This window comes from Rosa chinensis, chromosome 1 (genome assembly GCF_002994745.2).
Source record: "Rosa chinensis cultivar Old Blush chromosome 1, RchiOBHm-V2, whole genome shotgun sequence".
Taxonomy (NCBI): Eukaryota; Viridiplantae; Streptophyta; class Magnoliopsida; order Rosales; family Rosaceae; genus Rosa; species Rosa chinensis.
Genome location: NC_037088.1, coordinates 18,803,325 through 18,825,071, shown reverse-complemented (window position 1 = coordinate 18,825,071; position 21,747 = coordinate 18,803,325). Strand labels below are relative to the sequence as shown.

Sequence of the window (21,747 nt, the reverse complement as noted above, 5' to 3'; positions counted from 1 at the left end):
CCAATAATGCCTTCAGACGACACATTTCGGACGACAGAATCTTTTAAACTTCTTTAGACGACATATAAATTAATTATGTAGTCTGAATAGCATGAGAATCCATACTATTTCACTTTTTAGTAAGTTAGAAAATTAAGACGACAGATATCTGTCGTCTGAAAGAACCGATAAATTTGCATGAAAAAGTGGAAATTTAGGACAACATTCATATGTCGTCTGAGTAAATGGGAAACAAGTGGAAAATTAGGACTACATTCATATGTCGTCTGAGTAAACGGGAAACTGAAAGCTAATTTGCTAATCTAAAGTATTTGATCCCTCCCTTGGCTATTTCAATTTTTTTCATCTTTTTAGTAAGTTAGAAAATTAAGACGACAGATATCTGTCGTCTGAAATAACTGATAAATTCGCAATAAAAAAGTGGAAAGTTAGGACAACAGATATCTGTCGTCTGAGTAAACGAAAGACAAGTAGAAAATTAAGACAACATTCATATGTCGTCCAAGTAAATGGGAATAATCTATAGTATTCCCGGTTCCCTCCCTTAGCTAAAACAGAAAAACTCGGGCTTTCCCACTCATTTTGCTGGGACCTTTCCCTTAGCTGAAAAAAAAAAAACCCAACCCTAGATCTAAGAACACAATTGCCGCCTCTCACTCTCAGTCAATCTCTCCCTCGCATGCTCTCACACTCTCATGAACCTCAATCCCTCAATCCACCCTCAATTCCTTTCACCCTCTCCAGTTCACACACACTCCCATCCTCCTGCGATTCCGGCAAAGCAAGTTTGGGTATGTCGTCTGAGTAATTTTCAGATTCCCTCTTTACCCATATCAAATTCCCTCTTCGTTTCATTACAACAGAACAAAAAGAACAAATGGGTTTCCTCTACTTCAGCTCTCCTTGACCTAATTTCTTTATATCAACGCAGATAGAAGCTTGAGGACTGAACCCCAACTCCAAAATCAAGACCAGAGAAGCTTCGACTTTCAGGTACTCTCTTCTCTCCCTAATTTTCAATTGGTGGGTGTTCAAATTTATGGGTTTATGGTAGGGATTAGTGTTTATATTTGTGGGTACTGTTGAAATTGCTTCCTCATGCTCTTGTTCTTGGAAGAGAGATCTCCGGTCTTGAACGAGCTCGTCAAGTACTATAGGTTCCCTTTAAATTTTCTTCTTTGCACAGAATCAGGCGAATCCAAATGCATTTAATCATTTAAGTGTTGGGAAGCACTATTAGTTTTACTAATTCAGTCACAATTAGATGACTAAATGATCCCAGTTTGATGAGTTTTTTTGTAGGGTTGATTTTAAATAGGACCTACAGAAGAGACATTTCAAATCATGAGATCACAATTTGGATGGTCCTCACATGTTGTCCTCAGAGCCTTCAAACTTAGGTCCTAACCAGATCATCTCGGTGTTTCTGCATCTGTATATGTATGCTTCACACGCACGCGCACGCACAAGCACAAATACGCATATATATATATATATATATATATATATATATATATATATATATATAGATATGTGTGTCTATCAGATGCAAGTCATTGTGCTCCATTAGTCATTGTATTGTTCTCAGTTGTACATCTTTGTGTTGTAGGGGCAGGGCATGTTGCTGGTGTACAGACGATTATGAGTGCTAGGCTTCCTATAATCAAGCTTGTAGACTGTGGAACCGGAATTGAGTGTGATTTATCAATTGAGAACAGGGATGGCATTGTAAAATCCCAGATTGTCTACATAATATCTAGAATTGACGGAAGGTTTCAGAAACTGAGTTTTATGGTAAAGAACATATAACTCATGTCTGATTTCTGATGTTTGACTGTATAAAAGTAACACTTTCTCCTTTACTGTTTACCCGACAGTCTCAATTTATCTTGCTAAGTTCACGACATGTTGAGTCTAACACTATACACGTTTTAAAACCCCATTTATATCTACTACTTGTTTTCAAAGAAACACTCGATATATATATATATATATATTTTTTTTTTGCTGGAAGGCGCTATACCACCAACCTTGGGTTCACTAGTGAATCTTCGGCAACTGTGAGTACATGACCTCGATCATGTCTTTTCTTTGAATTACTGCTATCTCCTAATTTGTCTGGGATTAATTTGCAGGTATCTCTACTTCAATAGGTTATCAGGCTTAATTTGAAATCCCTCAGCGGCTTGTAAGTTTTTACTTCCCCCTTCTTTCCCTCATAAACAGCTCCTTGTGCGAAAAGTTTATGAGCTGGAACAATAGAAATTGAAAGCGAAAATATTGGATCATCTTTGTTGTTGCAGCTGGGCCACAACCAATTCCTTGAATGATAAATTTCCGGACACTTATGGGAACCTTACGAGTCTAAAATATTTGTAGGTGTTTCCTGTTTTAAGTTTATTAGGATACTCCAAGTCTTTTCAATTTCTACATGTAACCTGATTGTCATTTCTTACGAGTAATTAAGAGTGTTTCCTCAATGTAGTTCAATATCCGGGAATTATATCTCTGATCGGTGGCGTGTTTTGATTTTTGTCTAGTAGAATTTAGACTTTACCATTGGGTTAGACCAAGTCATATCACCAAGGCTTCTGGTGTGACTTGGTTGTAAGGTTGGGAGCTAAGCTGATGAGGTAGACTAGTTCATTTGGATTCCTTGAATGAAAATCAGGATGTATATGTACTGTGAATGAAACCCCGATGTTCTACACTGTGTACATTGAATTGTACTTTCCTCTATACGTAACTTCTTTGTTACTAAGTTTCTGAGTTGTTCTGGTATGCTTTTGCTTGTCAACAGGAACATGGAGGCGATCTCAATGAAGCCGTGAATGCACATTTTAGGGAAGGAGATGTACACAGGTATCCCATTTTCACTTCATCTCATTCCTTTTTATTTTCTTGCTCAACTTTTAGCAGTAATTTTAGTAACATTCTGCGTCTGTCTTTTCTCTTTAATACTTGTTTTACCTTTGTTCTTTTTTGGTTCAGTACAAGTCCTTCATCTACTGCTCCCCCACAGTACAATTTCCCTCAAATGAGTAATCAGAATCAAGTAGCTCCACAACAAGGACTTATGCCACTTCTCTCTGTTGCCAGGAGTTTCAAGCCTTCATTACTACTTGACCGTAGTTATAGTAGAGATCTCTACAATCGGATTGGTTCTGCATTAACTGGTCGGGCACCATCACCTTCACACCCAGGAGAGGTAACTGGGGTTCCTGTAGGTTTCAATGCCAGCAATGAGCAGCCTTATCTCTCAGGACAGATGCCTACAATTCCGGATGTGGCAAGAACTGACTTGGACGCCTCAAGATATGGCAATGATGTGGAGGAAGAAATGATTCAAGCTGCTATTGAAGCTTCAAAACGAGAAGCTGAAATGGGTTCTCCGAATGTGCAAAACAGTACTCCCAATGTATGCTCCTGCCAATCTAATTGTCTTGGCCTATATCTTCTGTTTTTTCTAAAGCTATGACTCTTATTAGATTTGTTCATTCAGGTATCTCCTGGTAATGGGCTTCCGGTTGAGAAAATTCCTGAAGAAAATTCAGATTTTGATCGTGCAGTTTCGTTGTCCTTGAAGGTTCTTAATCTGTCTTTCTTTTTCTGGGAGGTGGCTGCTTCCTTATTTTGAGGTCCTTGATTTTTTGTAATTTGAGGTGAGTTCAGACAGCAGAACAAGAGAAAGCAATACGTGAGATGCAGCTGAACGACAGGAATCAAGATCCTTTACTGTTTACCCGACAGTCTCAATTTATCTTGCTAAGTTCACGACATGTTGAGTCTAACACTATACACGTTTTAAAACCCCATTTATATCTACTACTTGTTTTCAAAGAAACACTCGATATATATATATATATATATATTTTTTTTTTTTTGTGCTATGCTTTGTTAATAGCGTCCATGCATTTTTAGTTTGCCTTTTGATTATGTTTCTCCTTTTGATATCAGGTTCTTAGACATAATTGACATGGAGGTTTTTTACTGATTGACATGTTGGTGTCTGAATTTTAGGGATACTGGTATTGGGATGAAGAAGGAGGAACTCATTGACTGCCTTGGTACCATTGCTCAGAGTGGTACTTCAAAATTCTTGACGGCTCTGAAGGTCTCTCTCATAATGCATTGTTTTGCAGTCTACTGAATCTTGTTTTTGTTTATTGATGCTTTTGAATCTGATCTTTGTGCTTATATCTTGTTTGGAAAATAAGGATCTTGGTGCAGACAACGGTTTGGATGACTGTCTTGAGGAAGGTCACTGTGTTAGTATTCGAGGTAAATTTGGACCCGTCAGAAAACCGCGAGCCAGTACAAGGGAGGGTTGTAAGGCAATGATTCATGTCAAGTATGATAAATCTGGTAAATGGGTGATTGCAAAATTTGTTAAGGAACATAACCATTCACTTGTGGTGTCTCCACGTGAAGCACGTCAAACAATGGTCAGTAGTTTTCTTATATTTAGTAATATTTGCCAGTTCCTATATATAATTGGACTTTCAATTCTGGGGATTATTAGTGTCTCACATGTTTCGACTTGATATGTTACTTGACTGGTATCCCCCTTTTAGAAAGAATTTTTATGTTCCTAGCCTGAATGTTCTTCCATATGTGTGTGTGTTTGTGTCTTTCATATGCGCGTATATGCAGGTACTCCATGTAGGAGCACTATGTGCGCTATTTAAGATGACTAATTATCTTACCCAGAAATATCTGCAAATTAGTACGAAATTTATTGTGGGAAGAAAAAAAAAGATCTCTTTACATCTTCCTTATTACGAGCGAGAATCCTACCATCTCTTTCCAATTTATTCTAGTCTGGATGACTGTCTTGAGCAGTAGCTCTTATGTGATTAGGGTAGAAACTGATCCAGAAAATATCATTAGCCGTGGGACGCAGATCAAACTATATTTAAGGGTACCTTACCTCCTTCATTTCTTATTTCATGACATTTGTTCATTTTGCATGTGCCTGTGTTGTTTGTTGGCCAATGAATGTGTGTCCAGCTATTTGTTCAATTCTTTTTTTCAACACTATGTCTGGATGGCCATCTTATATTTTTCTTCTTGCAGCCTGATGACAAGTATGAGTTCTCAGAGCCTGCCCGGATCCAGAGTTTGGTAAAGAATTACTCGCAAATTTTGGTGCAATTGCTTACACTTTGGTGCAAAAACCTATTGTCAAGGTACTTAACTTACACTTTGATGCATGAGAGGCCTTTCAGTATTGAATAAATTGGTCTAAGTTCATCGCCTTCGTTTGATGTAACAATTGCAGGTCTTACCAGAAAATGGCCTGGAGGTTAGGTTATCAGGGTCAGGAGTAACAGGGGAGCCCTCCTACAACTGTCACCCACAATGTTGAATATTGATTGGAGATGTAGGGTTATTCTTTACTGCAGTGCGTACTGATATCCAATTTATGCTACTGATGGAAATGTACTTTGGAAATGTACTTTGGTGGGTTAATTTATGCAATGTACTTTGGTGGGTTAATTTATGCAATGAGGAATTGATCTTATAATTAATCTGCCTTTTTGATGACTACTGTACAGAAACGCGAAGTTTTATTTTCTATCAGACAACATAAAACTGAAGTTCAATTGATTATCAAACAACAGAAATGCGAAGTTTTATTTTCTATCAGACAACATAAAAACTTAAAACTGTGGTTGGAATACAAAACAGACGACATAAAAATAAAGTCTTACAACTATTTAGACGACAGATGAGCATATTTTCTATCAGACAACATAAAACTGAAGTTCAATTGATTATCAAACAACAGAAATACGAAGTTTTATTTTCTATCAGACAACATAAAAACTTAAAACTGTGGTTGGAATACAAAACAGACGACATAAAAATAAAGTCTTACAACTATTTAGACGACAGATGAGCATATTTTCTATCAGACAACATAAAACTGAAGTTCAATTGATTATCAAACAACAGAAATGCGAAGATTTATTTTCTATCAGATAACATAAAAACTTAAAACTGTGGTTGGAATACAAAACAGACGACATAAAAATAAAGTCTTACAACTATTTAGACGACAGATGAGCATAATTTACCCAATTATAAGTGATTTACAAACAACAATTAAATGTCGTTAAAAATGCATTCAAACGATAGATTGTCAAACAAAGTCTTTATTTTGGTAACTTCAGACAACATATATATGTGTTCTTATTTGTTTTCAGACGACAGAGGTTTTATTAAAACTGTAGTTTGTACCTCATTTCAACAACATTAATATGTCGTTGTATGTGATTAATAACTACAGAAAGTTCCAAATCCTTCAAAGTTGGGTTGTTCAGACGACAGAGCCTTACGAAACTTCTGTAGTCTGAGTGAGAACAGACGACAGAGGATATCTGTCGTCTGATGCCATAAGAGATGACAGCTGGATAGACTACAGATAATTTGCATATCAGACGACAGATGATATCTGTCGTCTGAAGCTATTATTGGCATAGTGATTACTACTTATACTACATTAATAGTACACGTATCTTAAGTAACCTAGTCAAACATGGTTAAATAACCTAGTTTTATTTAAAATGGCTAAAGCTTGATGTCATATGTATAAAAGAATGCTATAATAAGTAGATGAATACAAAGTTTACGACTATAAAATTGAAAAACATACTATTTTTTATTCGAATTGATATTACAAAGAATTATTTGTTCTAAAGTTGGTAATACCGAAAATTGAAATACCGAATTTAGTAGATATGATTAAAAACCGAAAATTTTGGCTGGTAATTGGTAGCTCAATTTTGAAACCGAAAGCTTTGGTTTTGAAGTTGGTAATACCTATAACCGATTCAAACCGACTGAGTAACAGCCCTAATCATCATCATTGGCCCATAATTATTATTATTATTATCACACCTAAGGGACAGTTTTAAGGGACTGTGAGGAACAAATGCATCTCAACCACATGTATTAAATATAAAAACAAAAATTATAATAACTTAAAACTGTGCATTTATTTTCAGCCGTCAGATTCACTTGTCCCTCATAGTCCCTTAAAAACTGTCCTGTAGGTAAGCAGACCTTTTATTATTATTATTAGGGTTAAATACTGTTTACTCCCTAAATTTTTACCCAAAAAACACTTCAATCCCTGTCCTTCTAATTTCACACATTTACTCCTTGTGCTCTCAATTTTGGACGAATAGGTCCATTTCGTTACTCTCCGTCCAAAATTCCGTTAAATCGCAATGTATAAGTCATGCAACCTTAGTGGGCAAATTGGTATAGGTCAAGGTCTTTGTAATTGAAAATAAAATTTTTATCTTATGTCCACGCACATCTATCGAAGGAGTATTTATAGACGTGGTGTGAAAAAATAAGCAAGTTTCGTGATCGTCACGCCATCGGTCAACCAAGAGGATATACAAGTGACTACCGTTGACCAGTCCGATCGGGTTTGCAACTATGGTGAAATTGACTAAATTTTTTACCACATGCATATTTAAGTATAATAATATGATCCAACAGTCGGTTTTTGCATTTTCTTTGATTTGATAGAGGTTGCCCTTTGGACTCTACAATATATAAATATAGGGTCATAAAATTAATCAAGTTTCACTTGGATGATCGAATTCGAAACGAGAACCAAATCGGTTGAATTTGTGACAACCACTATAAAGCAGTAGCTATAGTGTATTAATAGGAATTGTGTAAAAGAATTAACTCGATCGGCCGTGACTTTGACATCAAACAAAGCGGTAAACCATTTAGACACTTATAATTCCCTAAGGGGAGCTAAACCACTAGGAGATAAACTTCTTGAAATTTTTACATTGGTTGATATAGCTTATATGCCTAAGAGTGCACGTGAGAGCTAACAGATCGAAAAAGGAAGTGGCGAATGACTTGTTATGAGAATATTAGTTTTATGTGGTACTTAAGGTTTAGTATTGACCGATTAGATCAAGACCCAAAAAAGGACGAAAATAGTTGAATTTTGACCATAACTATTTCTTCTTATCATGATAACATCCAATGGTCGATATTAATAAATTATATTTCCTCCACCTTGTTGCTCATGGAAGGTGTACTTATTTCATATAACTAAAAAACAAGTTGGACAATATTAGTAGGCATATAAGGTTTTTATATGATTCAAAAAATTAAAATTAGTAATTGATAAATTTGACATTACCCATCTACATATAGCATATTAGTAGGTACTATGTGAAAAATTTAACTAGATCCGCCGTCATTTTGACATTAAAAAAAAAGCGGTCAACCTTTTATACATCTATACTGCCCTAAGGAGAGCAAAATCACTAGTAGATAAACTTCCCGAAATTTTTACATTGGTTGATATAGCTCATACTCACAAGAGTGTGAGAGCTGATAGATTGAAAAAAGAAGTTGCGAATGACCGATTATAAGCATATTAGTTTGATGTGGTACTTAGGGTTTAGGGTTGACCTAGTAGATCGAAAGCCAAACGACGACGGAAATAGCTGAAATTTTAACCATAACCATTTCTTCTTATCATGATAACATCTAACGGTTGATTTTGATAAATTCTATCTTCTCCACCTTCTTGCTCATGGAAAGTATACGAGTCGATAAAACTAATAAACAAGTTAAATCACATTAGTATGCATAAAAGTTTTTGTGCAATCAATATAATTGAAATTGGAAATCGAAAAAACAGAGACAACCCATGTATTTATAGTGTGTTAATAAATAATGTGTAAAAAAATTAGGGTTTGGGGTTTAGGGTTTATGGTTTATAATATTGTAATAAAGGACGCTAGCTACAAGACAAGTCTGTAAAAAATTTTGGAGAATTTTTTGGACACCCAAGCTAGGATCCCGAGAAAATTTATTGAGATAATGTCAGACCATTCGGAAGTTATATAATGATCTGAGTAATTAAAGTAATGCTTGGAATTATTTTTTGAAATTTTTCACAAGGCGAAGTTCTCAATTTTAAGGTTTTGATATTAAAGTAGGCGGCACAACAAGTTTATGAGAATTTTTAGAAAATTTTTCAGACGTCTGAGCTATTTATAATGATTTTCTAAATTTTGAATATTAGAAATTATTAATGGAAAAAGAAATGGGAAGAGGTGCAATTTGGGCCGTAAAATCTACATCTCTTGACCTGGGCCGTCGATTACATTTTAATTTTGGGAAAAAAAAAACAAAAAACAAAAGCAAAGGACAGATCAGTATTGCTAGCCAGCTAGTTTTGAAAGAACCAAAGCCTTTCGATCAGTCTTCAGCTCCCTATCATCTTCCTAAACACGGTCACAAATTCATTGACCTTCTCTGCCTCTGGAATGACCTTGGCTACACTCTCCTTCCGGGGCAATGATCTTCAAGCCTAGAAGTTTCGAGGCTTCCAACCCGGCGACCCGAGAATGTGACCCGAACGTATATTCGCGGTCCGGTCACCGCACGACGTCGCACTGGTTTCATTTTCTTCGTCTTGCCGTCGTCGGCATTCCAATGGTTTGGTTTAATCGTTAGTCGACCGCAGAGAGAGAATCGAAGGCTGGAAGCTCCTGCTGCTCAGACGGTTTCTGGCGGCTCCGGCGACGGATTGACCTGCATGTGGTATGAAAATCAATCACCTCGTTAAGCTCTGCACGGTAGTGTATTTATTTTTTGAATTCGATCAAGTGTTGATTAATTGTGTTTTTGGTTAGTTTCGGACGCCTTTGACCTCCAAAAGTATAATCTGAGGTTTGGCCGAGCATTGATCGACGTTTATTTCTCTCTCTCTCCCTCTCGATCTGTCTCTCCCTTCTGTTGCTCTCTCTCTCTCTCTTTGCCTGTTCCAAATTCAATTTGCAGGTCAAATATTGAATAGGGAACTGAATTTGGTGTGAAAATTCAAGATCAGAGTGATCGAGTCGGTCAAATCTCGGCTAAATTCTGCAGCTGACGGTGAAAATGAGTTTGGAAGAAAGGAAGGCGTTTCCTTTGTAGTCTACCAGGGAGAGAGAATGAACCCATTCTAACAGGACAGGACAGAGTGAACCGTGTTTTTTACTGAGCCTAACAATCATTTTTGGTCATATGCCAAACGGCGCGTGTGAATCACGTCCTGTTCCAATCAACCACTAATAGACTTCCAAGTTCCAATCAACCACACAAGTACCTGTGTACCATGTAGAAAGTTGTAAGAGATAGAGACGCAAACTTCCATGTGATGGTCAAGGCTTTCAAAAATGGATCACTACCACTGTACCACATAATCCTAACTATCGATTTTGTACGGAGATATCTCGAAAATGGAGAAGATAAGCAATATTCCGGAGTTGGCGCTAACCGTGGTCCCAAATAGTATTGCAAGTGATAAAAGCAGTATTCCGGTGCTAGGTTTAGGAACGGCTGCATATCCTTTTGTTGCCTCTGAAGCAGCAAAAGAAGCCATTCTCACTGCAATCAAAGTCGGCTACAGACATTTTGATACCGCTGCTGCTTACCAGACGGAGCCAGTTCTTGGTGAAGCCATTGCCGAAGCTCTTTCACTTGGCCTCGTCAAATCCAGGGATGAGCTTTTTGTTACTTCCAAGCTTTGGTTGACGGATGCACACTATCACCTTGTCCTGCCTGCCATTCATAAGACACTCAAGTACGTATACTCATTCATTTAATTTGACACACACACACAGAGCCTTCTTATATGTGCAATACTCACCTTTCTGGGATAGTGGGATCTATATATTGATTTATCTGTAACGGACAAGATTCCAAGTTAATATATTTGAAAAAATGCACATTTCCTATGCTAGTAGACCACCCAATCATGGACTTTGACAATCAAAATTGTTCATTTTTTGGTTAACCCCTAAGTAAAGATAATTCGTGCCAAAAATCTGAGAAATATTGGGCGTGGTGTTTGTACTTGGATGACAATATTAATAGTAATCAAATAGCTAAATGAATGATTTCAAATCTGGCTAGTTTTTAGCATAGACTCTACCTTAGAAGAGAAAACTAAAAGTCTGAAGTCTCCAATTATTGGGTAGACTTCTGCAGTTATCGAATCTGCAAATGTTCACATTAATTAGGGGGATCTTTTGATTTAGTATATGTCCGGCTATACCCCTGCAGGAATCTAGGATTGGAATACCTAGATTTGTATCTCATTCATTGGCCTATGAGTTTGGAGCCGGGAAGCTATGACATACCTTGGAAGAAAGAGCATCTTCTTCCTATGGACTTCAAGTCGGTGTGGGAAGCAATGGAAGAGTGCCAGAAGGTAGGCCTCACCAAGGCAATAGGAGTCAGCAATTTCTCATGCAAAAAGATTGAAATCTTGCTTTCCACTGCAAAAATCCCTCCTGCAATCAACCAAGTAATTAAGTAGTTAATAAAGGTTTGGTACGTTATTCTTTAGTTTATTAAATAATTGCATGCATGCTTAATTTGGTTTCATTGATTTGGAATTAATTTAGGTGGAGATGAACCCGCTATGGCAGCAGAAAAAGCTGAGAGAGTTTTGTGAAAGAAAAGGTATAATCATCACTGCCTACTCTCCTTTGGGGGCAAAAGGGACACCGTGGGGAACAAATGGAGTGATGGAATGTGAGACGCTCAAACAAATTGCTGAAGCAAAAAGGAAAACTCTTGCTCAGGTTAAGTATTATATGCTAAATTTCCGATTTCTATCCTTAAATATGTACGTACGTTTATTCAGATGCAGATCTTTCATTTCGATTAATTCCCTCGTTTTAATCAAAACTGTGGCTAAAATTTTTGCATGTGGATCATGATCAGGTTTGTCTGAGATGGGCATATGAGCAAGGGGTGAGTGTGGTGGTGAAGAGCTTTAACAAAGAGAGGATTAAGGAAAATATGGACATATTTGAATGGGAGCTGCTGCCTGAGGAAGTTGACAAGATCAATCAAATTCCACAAAAGAGAGGATGTCAAGCATCCGAGTTCGTTTCAGATAATGGCCCTTTCAAGTCTCTAGAAGAGCTTTGGGATGGAGATATTTAAGTAATTATAGTACCAATCAATCAGGTCAATCGATGACCAAGATTTATTAATCAGTGCGGACATAACATATGTCGTAACTTTGCTTTAGGCTGATCAGATCAACTTTTGTTCAATAATATGCTCGAAGCAATATTTTGATTTTTCTTTTCTTTTGTTTGCACGAACTGATGCGAATAATCGATTATGTAATAGTTGTCATTCTATTATCATGCCGGTTGTCATTCAGGTTGGACGTAATTTTTATATAAATTTCGATGGCACAAATAATCACAGGTAGGTTTGTTGAAAAGGTACATGCATTTATATTTTAGAAAATTACACAGTAGCACCAGACCAAAGATATAAAAACAGAAAACCCACCTTCAAATAGATTTATACAAATAAGGACACGAGCCCAAACCCAAAAACCAAATGAAGCAGGCCTGGCTCCCAATTTTAATGTAAAATGACCAAAATGCTCAATTTGATGAAAAATTTACGCGCATGCCATTGAGTGAATAAAACACCCAATACACGGGTAGTTATCAAATCAGAAACCCCAAAACAATATCGTTCCCAAATCTGAAACCCTACTATTACAAAACGGTATCAAATCGATCAGTAGCAGAAGTCAAATTCGACGAAGACTAACCCAAGAAATCAAGTCAGCATACTCCCCATCTTAATTTCCAGCAAAAAAATCGGTAAGTTTGGTCAGATTTTGAATCTCGTTCATAGGTTTTGCTTCCATTTCATGAAAATTCAGTGGCGAACATTTAAAACGATCTTGAAAATGCAGGTTTTCATCTTCGAATCAATAGCAGCTTGCATAGAAAACTCTTCTCAAGGTTTTCATCTCCGTATGTCTTGAATCGTCTTCCGCGCTCTCGCCTCCAACGGCATGCTCAACTGCGTCAAGCAAGGGTCTTGGTAGCCCGTCCCCAAAACGGTGCGTGTCATCTGCTGGTTTTGCAATTTTTTGTTTATTTGATTCTCAGGAAATGAAAACGTTCATCTATGTTGAAATGATAAGGATAGTGTTGTAGAGAGTTGTGTAAGTTTGATTCACTAGTGATCAAATTTTACCCTATGGTGGAGTAATTAGAGTGGTACTCTTTGTTCTGCGGTGGTCTTAAATGTCTATTGAATTTGAATTTTGATTGTTGACATCTGGTGGTATTCTGCCATGACAGTTACTGCATTGATCAAAAATATTTGTGCTGATCCATCATCATGATATGATAGTCATTGTTATATTTGTTATTGTTTTGTGGGTTTTGATCTATATAGAAGTTAATGGAAAATGCTTTAGAACCCACATTTCGGCCAATATCCGATTACGACGATTTGATAGGTTAGTATGAGCTTTTATCTGTTGTTATAGGTTATGCATAGTTGTTTTTTGTAGTGGGTAAAAGTGGATTGAGAAGTTAACAAAACATTTTGGTGTGGTGAGTGCTACTGACCTAGAAGCGTACTAATGAGCAATGTTAGAATAAATGTTTTGTTAGATGGTTAGTTAGCATTCAGCTATGAATACATGTAATTTGGTAGCTGCTTTTGTTGAAAAGAGAATGTAATTTCCAGTCCTTGTTTTTGTTATAGTTAAGAGAGAAATTTTACAAGAAAGTAAGAACTATTGGTTACAGTATCAACATGCATTTATCTATGAATGAACCATTGTATGAGCTAATTACTTTCCTTATTATGGTAGGCTTTTTGGTTCCTAAAGAAGTCTATATAGCAGGAAACTGTGTTTTGCTAAGTTCATGTGGTTTTGGTCACTTTGTAGTGGCTATGGATATATTAGTGTTCTGAGTTTCAATTATACTTTTTAGACACCAGCAATTCATTTTTATAAGTGATAGTTCTACCTAGAGTGTAATGCTTCAGTACTTAAGGAGATAAAATTGTTAATATTGCAGTAGCAACCTAATACATGATTGATCCTTTGATTTACTCATTCTTGATTTGGAGCCAGTAGCAGTAGCAGTAACGGCAGCGGCAGCGGTTGGAATAGGGGAAACTATTGATGTAAGAGGAAGCAAAATATGGCGGGAAGCGCTATCGAGAGTTGCGAGAGGAAGCAAGCTTAACTAGAGAGGCTGTGGGATGAAAAGGAAAAAGTGACAAAGAAATACAAACAATTGAAGATAAAACTGAAGAAGAAGCAAGAAGAGATCAAAAACTAGAGAAACAAATGCAGCGTAAGATAGAAGAAGGTGCTACTGGGAATGAAGATATTTTAGCTGTACAACTAGAGACCAACATCAACATACCATAATCTTCATTAAAATATAGTACTTATATGTAATAACTAATATTGAATGTAATATCATATGCTACTGCTACTGTTGAATATGCTACTGCTAGATATGCTACTGCTCAGATAGCCATATTGCATGACCTAAAGTTGTGGTGGCCAAGTTGATCACTGAAATTAAATTTATTCCTGTAAATTTTGAAAATCTTTAATTTATCACAACAATACAATGTCATCTGCTACTGTTGAATATGCTACTGCATAAAAACAGTCATACATGACAATTTATCCCTACAATACTCATTTCCTTAAGAGCTCAAAAAATTAATTTGAGGCACATCTACAATATAAAATTGGAGTGTGAACATACATATAAAAAATAAAAAAAAGTTTCAAAGATCTATTAAAGATTGAATGTAATGCCATGTGCTACTCTGCTACTGTGGAATATGCTACTGAAGATCTATTATGGATTGACAAATCCAATTGCTCATGCTCATGCTACTGCTACTGATCCTGCTCCTGCTTTTGCTATTGCAAATGAAGCTGCTATTGAACCAAGAACACGTTCAGCAATAAAGAAGCAAAAGAATCCTGCTACTGCTACTGTTCATGCTACTGCAGCGAGTGCAGTAGCAGGATTGGACAAGTGCTGTAGCAGGATTAGGTGATGATGAGTGCAGTAGCAGAACACGAGTACGAGGGCAGTAGTAGAACTGGACGAGTATGAGTGCAGTAGCAGGATTAGGCGATGACAAGTGCTGTAGCAGGATTAGGTGATGATGAGTGCAGTAGCAGAACACGAGTACGAGGGCAGTAGTAGAACTGGACGAGTATGAGTGCAGTAGCAGGATTAGGCGATGACAAGTGCAGTAGCAGGATTAATTTGACGAGTGCAGTAGCAAGATTAGGCGATGAAGAGTGCAGTAGCAGAACACAAGTACAAGTGCAGTAGCAGAACTGGACGAGTATGAGTCCAGTAGCAGGATTAGGCGATGACAAGTGCAATAGCAGGATTTGACGAGTGCAGTAGCAGGATTAGGCGATGACGAGTGCAGTAGTAGAACACGAGTACAAGTGCAGTAGCAGAACTGGACGAGTATGAGTGCAGTAGCAGGATTAGGCGATGACAAGTGCAGTAGCAGGATTTGACGAGTGCAGCAGTAGGATTAGGCGATGACGAGTGCAGTAGCAGAACACGAGTACAAGTGCAATAGCAGAACTGGACGAGTATGAGTGTAGTAGCAGGATTAGGCGATGACAAGTGCAGTAGCAGGATTTGACGAGTGCAGTAGCAGGATTAGGCGATGACGAGTACAGTAGCAGAACACGAGTACAAGTGCAGTAGCAGAACTGGACGAGTATGAGTGCAGTAGCAGGATTAGGCGATGACAAGTGCAGTAGCAGGATTTGACGAGTGCAGTAGCAGGATTAGGCGATGACGAGTACAGTAGCAGAACACGAGTACAAGTGCAGTAGCAGAACTGGACGAGTATGAGTGCAGCGAGTGCAATAGCAGGATTACGTGATGACGAGTGCATTACCGGAAGAGGGGATTTGTGTTGGGAAAAATACTAGTGAGACGAAGTTTAGAAAATTTTGGTACTTCAAAATTGTGGAAATTTCAATGGATATTTTGCTTAAATTAAAATTTAGAAAATTTGATGGAAGTTTTGATATATGGGGTAAATATTCGTATCTAAAACTAGTTTTGAAGATATTTTGGAGAGTTTAAAATATCGATAAAGCTAAGTTATGAAAAAAAAGTAATATAAAAAATATTATTCTAAAAAAAAAAAAAAAGTAACATAAAGGGATTATTCTAAAAAAAAAAAAAACTAACATAAAGGAATTAGAAGTTAAAAGAAGTAGTTAAGGGTAAAAAAGTAAATTAACTCATGACATGTGGCAAGTGGAGAGCAGATTGTCCTTATTTGTAATATTTAATCCTTATAAAGGGATTAGAAGTCAAAAGAAGTAGTTAAGGGTAAAAAGGTAAATTAACTCATGACATGTGGCAAGTGGAGAACACATTGTCCTTATTTGTAAGATTTAGTCCTTATATGTTTAATTCAATCTTTAAATGATGTATTTGTTATGTCATTTTTTGTCAATAACTTATATGTAATTTGTTATTTATATTTAGCGTTTGCTGGAAGTACAGCCAAAAAAGGATCGCCCCTAAAATCGGGTCATGTTGTCCAACTACTCATTGAATTTGATGGTCCTATGCAGCAAGAATTGACATATGTAACACGTGTTGTAAATATTAATTTTTATGTGGCTATCTACGTTACTAGTTAAGGACCTACATATAATATATCAATAGTCTGAATACTTATCATGCAAACCATACCTCTATATAAGGAATGCCTCTGAAAATGAATAATACACTTCTCCATTTTCCCCTCATCTCTCTTTATGCATTTCTTACTCTCTACAAAATAAATCAATATTTTATAACACGTTATCAGCACACTCTATTCTTTTCTTTAAAACTCTATGACGATCAACGAGTCCTTATGGTGCAGCTCTGTTGCTTCTGACCATTACTGTATAATATATATATATATATGTTGGCAAGCATGCGTCAATGTTTCTCTTATGTTTGCTACATGTAGATAAATAACAATTTCATTTACTCACTCTTAATAACAATTGGAATTGTTTGAAATGAAGAAGTTTAGAAAATATTATTAACCCAATGATAGGATCCTTTAATCTTATACAATTAAATAGGGTTAAATATTGTTTACTCCCTGAACTTTCAGAGAAAAAACAGTTCAGTCCCTCCATTTTTAATTTCACACGTTTACTCCCTCATCTCTCAATTTTTGACCAATAAGTCATCTCCGTCGAAAAGCTCCGTTAACTAGATGACGTGGCAGTCTTTCTGCAGCAAAATGCCTATTCTAACCTCAAATCCTTTTTTTTCCTTAATTTATTGTTTTATTATTATTATTATTTTTTTTCCTGTTTATCTCTTCTTCTCCCAGCTATCTCCCCTCCACCGCCCACCTCCCACCTCCGTCTGTTTCTCTCACATGCTCCGTTCTCCTATTTCACCCACCTCACACACACTAATCTCCACTGCAACCTCACATCCACCAATCCTCCTCATCACCCATCACTGCCCTATCATATCCTCTCCACCGCAATCTCACATCCACGTACCAATCCTTCTCATCACCCATCACCGCCCTATCCTATTCTCTTCACCGCTGCACAATTGTCTCTCATCTCATGCTCGACACCCTTCCACCACCACCATGTCCCCAAAATTAAAACCCAAAATGCCCAAAATCAGTAATCTAAACATAAAGACCATTACCCCAAACAACATTACTCCAAATCAGAGAGTTTCAACAACAGAGAATGAAAAACCCATATCGATCTTCCTCCAATGTCGCCTCTGAATCCATGCCCCAATCCCCACCACCATCACCAACGCTGCTACTCTGTTGTCTAAAACCCTGCTCCCCAAAAACAAGATCAAATCTTGTCCCTCCGTTGCCTTTCCCAGACCCTCCGTCATCCACCAGAGCTGCTGTCCAGTGCCGCCGTCGAACAAATCAAATCAAATCAAATCTTTCCTCTTATCATCAAACTCAAATCAAATCCATTAGAACAGAATCTCTAGGGTTTTCTTCTTCCAATCTTTCTCAGAAACACAGAGTTTGAGAGAGAGAGAGAGAGAGATGGAAGGGATGATGTACCACGAGGTGCAGGAGCGAAGCTGTGCGTCATGGTGGCGTTGCAGGGTCCTTCTCCAAATTTTATTTGGCGGCGCTCAACTCTGATCTTAATGGAAAGGCGCGCCAGACGATGCATCTCAACCTCCAAGCATGACCCAACGCCGCCGCAGGCGATTTCCTCTCCGAGGAGTCCCAGAACATCTTCCTCAAGAGGAGTATGCCTTTGCCGCAATAGAGAGATAGAGAGAGAGAGAGAGATCTGAGGAAGGAAGAGAAATAAAGGAGAGAGAGTTTAAGAAGAGAGTGAGGAAGTAAGGGTCCTCAATGTCGGAGTCTCGGAGGTGGAAGTGAGGAGGAAGAAGAAGAGATAAATAGAAAAAGAAAAGATAAACGCATCAAAAGAAAAAAGGAAAAAAAAAAAAGGAAAAAAAAAAAGAACTAAGGGTATATTAGACATTTTAGCGGGGAGGATGTTGCCACGTCAGCTACTTAACATATATTTTGGACGGAGAGGACTTATTGGTCAAAAATTGAGAGATGAGGGAGTGAACGTGTGAAATTAAAAAGGGAAGGACTGAACTGTTTTTTCCCTAAAAGTTCAGGGAGTGAACAGTATTTAACCCTTCAATTAATAAAGCTAGCATGGCACTTTCTTGATATTGCAAAAGATCTAATACAAATTGAGAAACATATCTCTAGTATGGGCTATACCTCTAATTTGATCTTGATCGTCTCCCACCTCTCATTCCGTAACCCCACTGCAGATTAAGACTGCAGAATGTAATATGTTGATCAAGAAACCTTTTGCTTAAACAGATTAACCAAGAAATCATATGCTGATTCTTACTTGCTTGATCTTTGCTGTACCATTTGATGAATTTGGATGTCTATTATACCAGTTAATCTGTAGAAGTTTAATACAAAGTTGAATACTTCTATAATAAGAATTCACAATATATAATTCAAAGACAACATATCTACAGAAGATATTTACCTTATATGCATTTGCAACCCAATGAACTTGTAACTTTATACCCAGTCATTTCGAGTTTAGTCATCGTCTTTCCTCATCTGTGCACCAAAGTTTTTGCGGCGAGAATCAATGACCTCAAGTCTATCTGCTATTAGCTTTATCTTTCTGTATAGAAGCTTGATAGTACATTCCCATTAGATGGCAATTGTTTTCAGTCATCTGAACCTTTTGTTTCCCCCAAACCACTTCCAAAACTGCCTTCTACCTAATGCGAAGACTTGGTCAGATAGGGTTATCATATTTTCCATTCCCAATTCGGGGTACTTGGTTAGGGATTGCAATTCTTTGATAAGCTACCAACAACAGAAGATCGAATCGAACTCTCTCTCTCTTTCACTCTCTCTTTCTGTCGAATTCAATTCTCTCTTCTAAAGACAATTGTTCCACACAAACAGATATCAAACCATTAAGCAGTACAGTTGTCCCATTATCCAACAAACAGAGCTTAGTATACCCAAATAGTACATAGGGCAAAATATGAATGAAAGAATGAAAATGGACAAAAAGAGAAGATTCAGTTAATTTAAGAGCAAAATTGAACAAAATATAAACCTACTAATATAGGATTAACTTATTAAAGACCAAACTGCATTTTTTGAAGATCAATGGGATTTTTAGAATTAAAAAAAAAAATCTCATTGTTGTAAATGAGATGACAAATTTTGAAGATTTACCTGTCATCCATAGAAAAAAGCCAAAAACTCACAGCTGAATCACACCAATTAGAGCCATTATGAACTGCACCCCTATATATTCTAAATAGCGAAGAAACGTAATTAGAACACCATGCCATCAAAACATTAAGAAAATCATAATTTCAGCTTAGAAAACATGAAATCTAAAAGAAAACATGAAATCTATCAAGAAAACTAGCAAAATCAGAATAATATTGAAATGTTAATACTACTACAGTTGTGCAAGGAATCTGGATAATGAAAGCATATATTAAAGAAACATTATCAAAAGTCATATAAAAAGTAGTATTCCCAAAGTAACACCAATGACTTTGTTGTTATTTATCTTAGATTGAAGAAATCAGTTTAAATTTTGAAATTTATGTTCTATCAGATTAATCTACAAACAATGAATCAAAATGTAAACTATATCATCTTTGAAAAAAGATTTAGCATCATCTATCTTCGAGTAATTTGACACTTCTACAACACTTCAACTTCCAAATGTACAAATATAAACACCTTAAACTTGGTTTTACACTAAAGGTGTAGTGAGGTAAGTTTTTGGCAAATGTAAGTTATAAAGCTAATTGATGAATCTAGAGAGTTACTTTAGTTATCATTATATAGACAAAAATACTGTTTCAAAATGGAACAATTGAGAGACAGGGGATTTTTTTTTTCAACTCAAAAGTATACTCTAATATATTTCTGTGAGAAAAGATTAAAAACTAATTTCTGGTTTATATTGAGTCTTAAGGAGACCAACATGACTTCTGCTACTTCCTCTAGTGGCAATAGCATTTTGTATTTCCATCTACTTTGATAATCTAAATCCAAAGACTTGACCATATTTCATTTGTATAATACATGATATAATCCTAGGAGGCAAAAGAGAAATAGAATCTATTTTAACTGACTCTCATGGATGTAGAATTTCATACTCCATCTCATAGATGTATATTATAGTTCTTTAAAGATGACTCTCATGGAAATACAATTTTGTGAAAACTCAAAAGTTTCATTTGATGAAAAGTCAAATATATGGCTTTGGTGGAGGTTTCCTATTCATTCTCTAACACTTGAGAAACCTAGCAACTTGCTTGACACGTTAGAATTTGATACGCTAAACAATTTAATAAATATTGCACATAATTACAAAACTAAAGTCATGAACAACAAAACCAAGTCTATTGGAGAAGGAACAAAATGAAAAAGAACCCATTCAAGAAAGGCTCCTAATGTCAAAACAGAGATGATGTTGAATCAACAAAACAGAGAAATAATAGAGGTTTTTGTTTTGACAAATTCCAAACTTCAGAAATAATCAATCATTATCAAGATAAAGACATTCAACTCCTTCTAATCCAAGTTATAAATCAAGAATATCCGATGTACCTTTTCCAAGACAACACACAAATTGATTCGTTGTCTCCTCCTTTGAATGTCAGTGCATGTTTAAACTTCGATAGAGACTGCAAACAACATAAAACCAATTTCAGATCAATCGCTTTCAAAAAGATAATAATACTGTTAAAAGACGTAGTGCTCTACAATCCAATGCCTAAAATTTAGAAAACCCCAAATTGTGAACTTTCCGAAATTTCGACCCAACTTTAAAAAAAAAAAAATTGAATCATACCCAGATGTCTCAAATCACGGGAAGATGAACAATCGTCTTCGCCTTTCTTTTTCTGCCTGCAGCGATGACGGATCAGATTGTAGTCTCAGTTTATCTCCCTCTCTATCTCTGGATCGTTCTAGCACTCTCACAGTCTGAAGCTGTACCTCTCTCTTTATCTCTACATGATTCTGAATTCTCAAATAAATAAAAAAAAAGGAAAAATGAATTTCGTTGTTGATATATCAAATGGCAGGATCAATAGAGGAAATCCTCAAAAAATAGGAGGGCAAAAGAGTCACGGCACTATTTAATGAACAATACAAAACCCCCATTCTACTTTAGAATAGTTGAATGAACAGTACAAAAACTCATTCTATTTTAGAATAGTTATAATATATATAGTTTATCAATTTTCATGCATGAACAACATAGCTAATATTTGAAAGTATGATTGGTTATTTTTAATCTTTTTTTCCTTTAACACG

The 21,747-nt window shown here is 36.5% G+C and overlaps 2 protein-coding genes and 3 long non-coding RNA genes across 17 annotated transcripts; 3 read left to right on the top strand and 2 right to left on the bottom strand.

Annotated features, from left to right (window-relative positions):
* Nucleotides 1-561: 561 nt before the first annotated feature.
* LOC112173764 (plant UBX domain-containing protein 9) lies at nt 562-4,358 on the top strand. 11 transcript variants are annotated; one of them, XM_040512336.1, is made up of 9 exons: nt 562-791; nt 932-993; nt 1,303-1,400; nt 1,610-1,794; nt 2,801-2,862; nt 2,992-3,418; nt 3,503-3,586; nt 4,021-4,114; nt 4,218-4,358. In XM_040512336.1, the coding sequence occupies exons 3-8, from the start codon at nt 1,373-1,375 to the stop codon at nt 4,057-4,059; spliced, it is 825 nt and encodes a 274-aa protein (XP_040368270.1). In that variant the 5' UTR covers nt 562-791; nt 932-993; nt 1,303-1,372; the 3' UTR covers nt 4,060-4,114; nt 4,218-4,358. The 11 variants fall into 11 exon arrangements, with proteins under 11 accessions (XP_040368270.1, XP_040368268.1, XP_040368266.1 ...); XM_040512334.1 differs by having other exon boundaries at nt 3,503-3,662; nt 4,218-4,262; XM_040512332.1 differs by lacking the exons at nt 4,021-4,114; nt 4,218-4,358 and adding an exon at nt 3,673-3,990 and having other exon boundaries at nt 3,100-3,418.
* A 527-nt stretch (nt 4,359-4,885) lies between these two features.
* On the top strand, nt 4,886-5,310 carry LOC121050911. Its single transcript, XR_005804320.1, has 3 exons — nt 4,886-4,921; nt 5,077-5,189; nt 5,282-5,310. It is a non-coding gene; the product is annotated as an uncharacterized LOC121050911 (long non-coding RNA).
* Nucleotides 5,311-9,232: 3,922 nt separating this feature from the next.
* On the top strand, nt 9,233-12,217 carry LOC112195334 (non-functional NADPH-dependent codeinone reductase 2). Of its 3 annotated transcripts, none has more exons than XM_040518433.1 (5): nt 9,233-9,597; nt 9,838-10,621; nt 11,104-11,347; nt 11,448-11,627; nt 11,770-12,217. In XM_040518433.1, the coding sequence occupies exons 2-5, from the start codon at nt 10,278-10,280 to the stop codon at nt 11,992-11,994; spliced, it is 993 nt and encodes a 330-aa protein (XP_040374367.1). In that variant the 5' UTR covers nt 9,233-9,597; nt 9,838-10,277; the 3' UTR covers nt 11,995-12,217. The 3 variants fall into 3 exon arrangements, with proteins under 3 accessions (XP_040374367.1, XP_024191522.1, XP_040374317.1); XM_024335754.2 differs by having other exon boundaries at nt 9,716-10,621; XM_040518383.1 differs by having other exon boundaries at nt 9,690-10,621.
* A 4,375-nt stretch (nt 12,218-16,592) lies between these two features.
* On the bottom strand, nt 16,593-19,375 carry LOC112195344. The gene is made up of 4 exons (XR_002934485.2): nt 18,926-19,375; nt 18,779-18,835; nt 18,643-18,702; nt 16,593-16,673 (listed from the first exon to the last, which is right to left on the bottom strand). It is a non-coding gene; the product is annotated as an uncharacterized LOC112195344 (long non-coding RNA).
* A 260-nt stretch (nt 19,376-19,635) lies between these two features.
* On the bottom strand, nt 19,636-21,450 carry LOC121050976. Its single transcript, XR_005804600.1, has 3 exons — nt 21,281-21,450; nt 21,037-21,113; nt 19,636-19,719 (listed from the first exon to the last, which is right to left on the bottom strand). It is a non-coding gene; the product is annotated as an uncharacterized LOC121050976 (long non-coding RNA).
* Nucleotides 21,451-21,747: the final 297 nt, after the last annotated feature.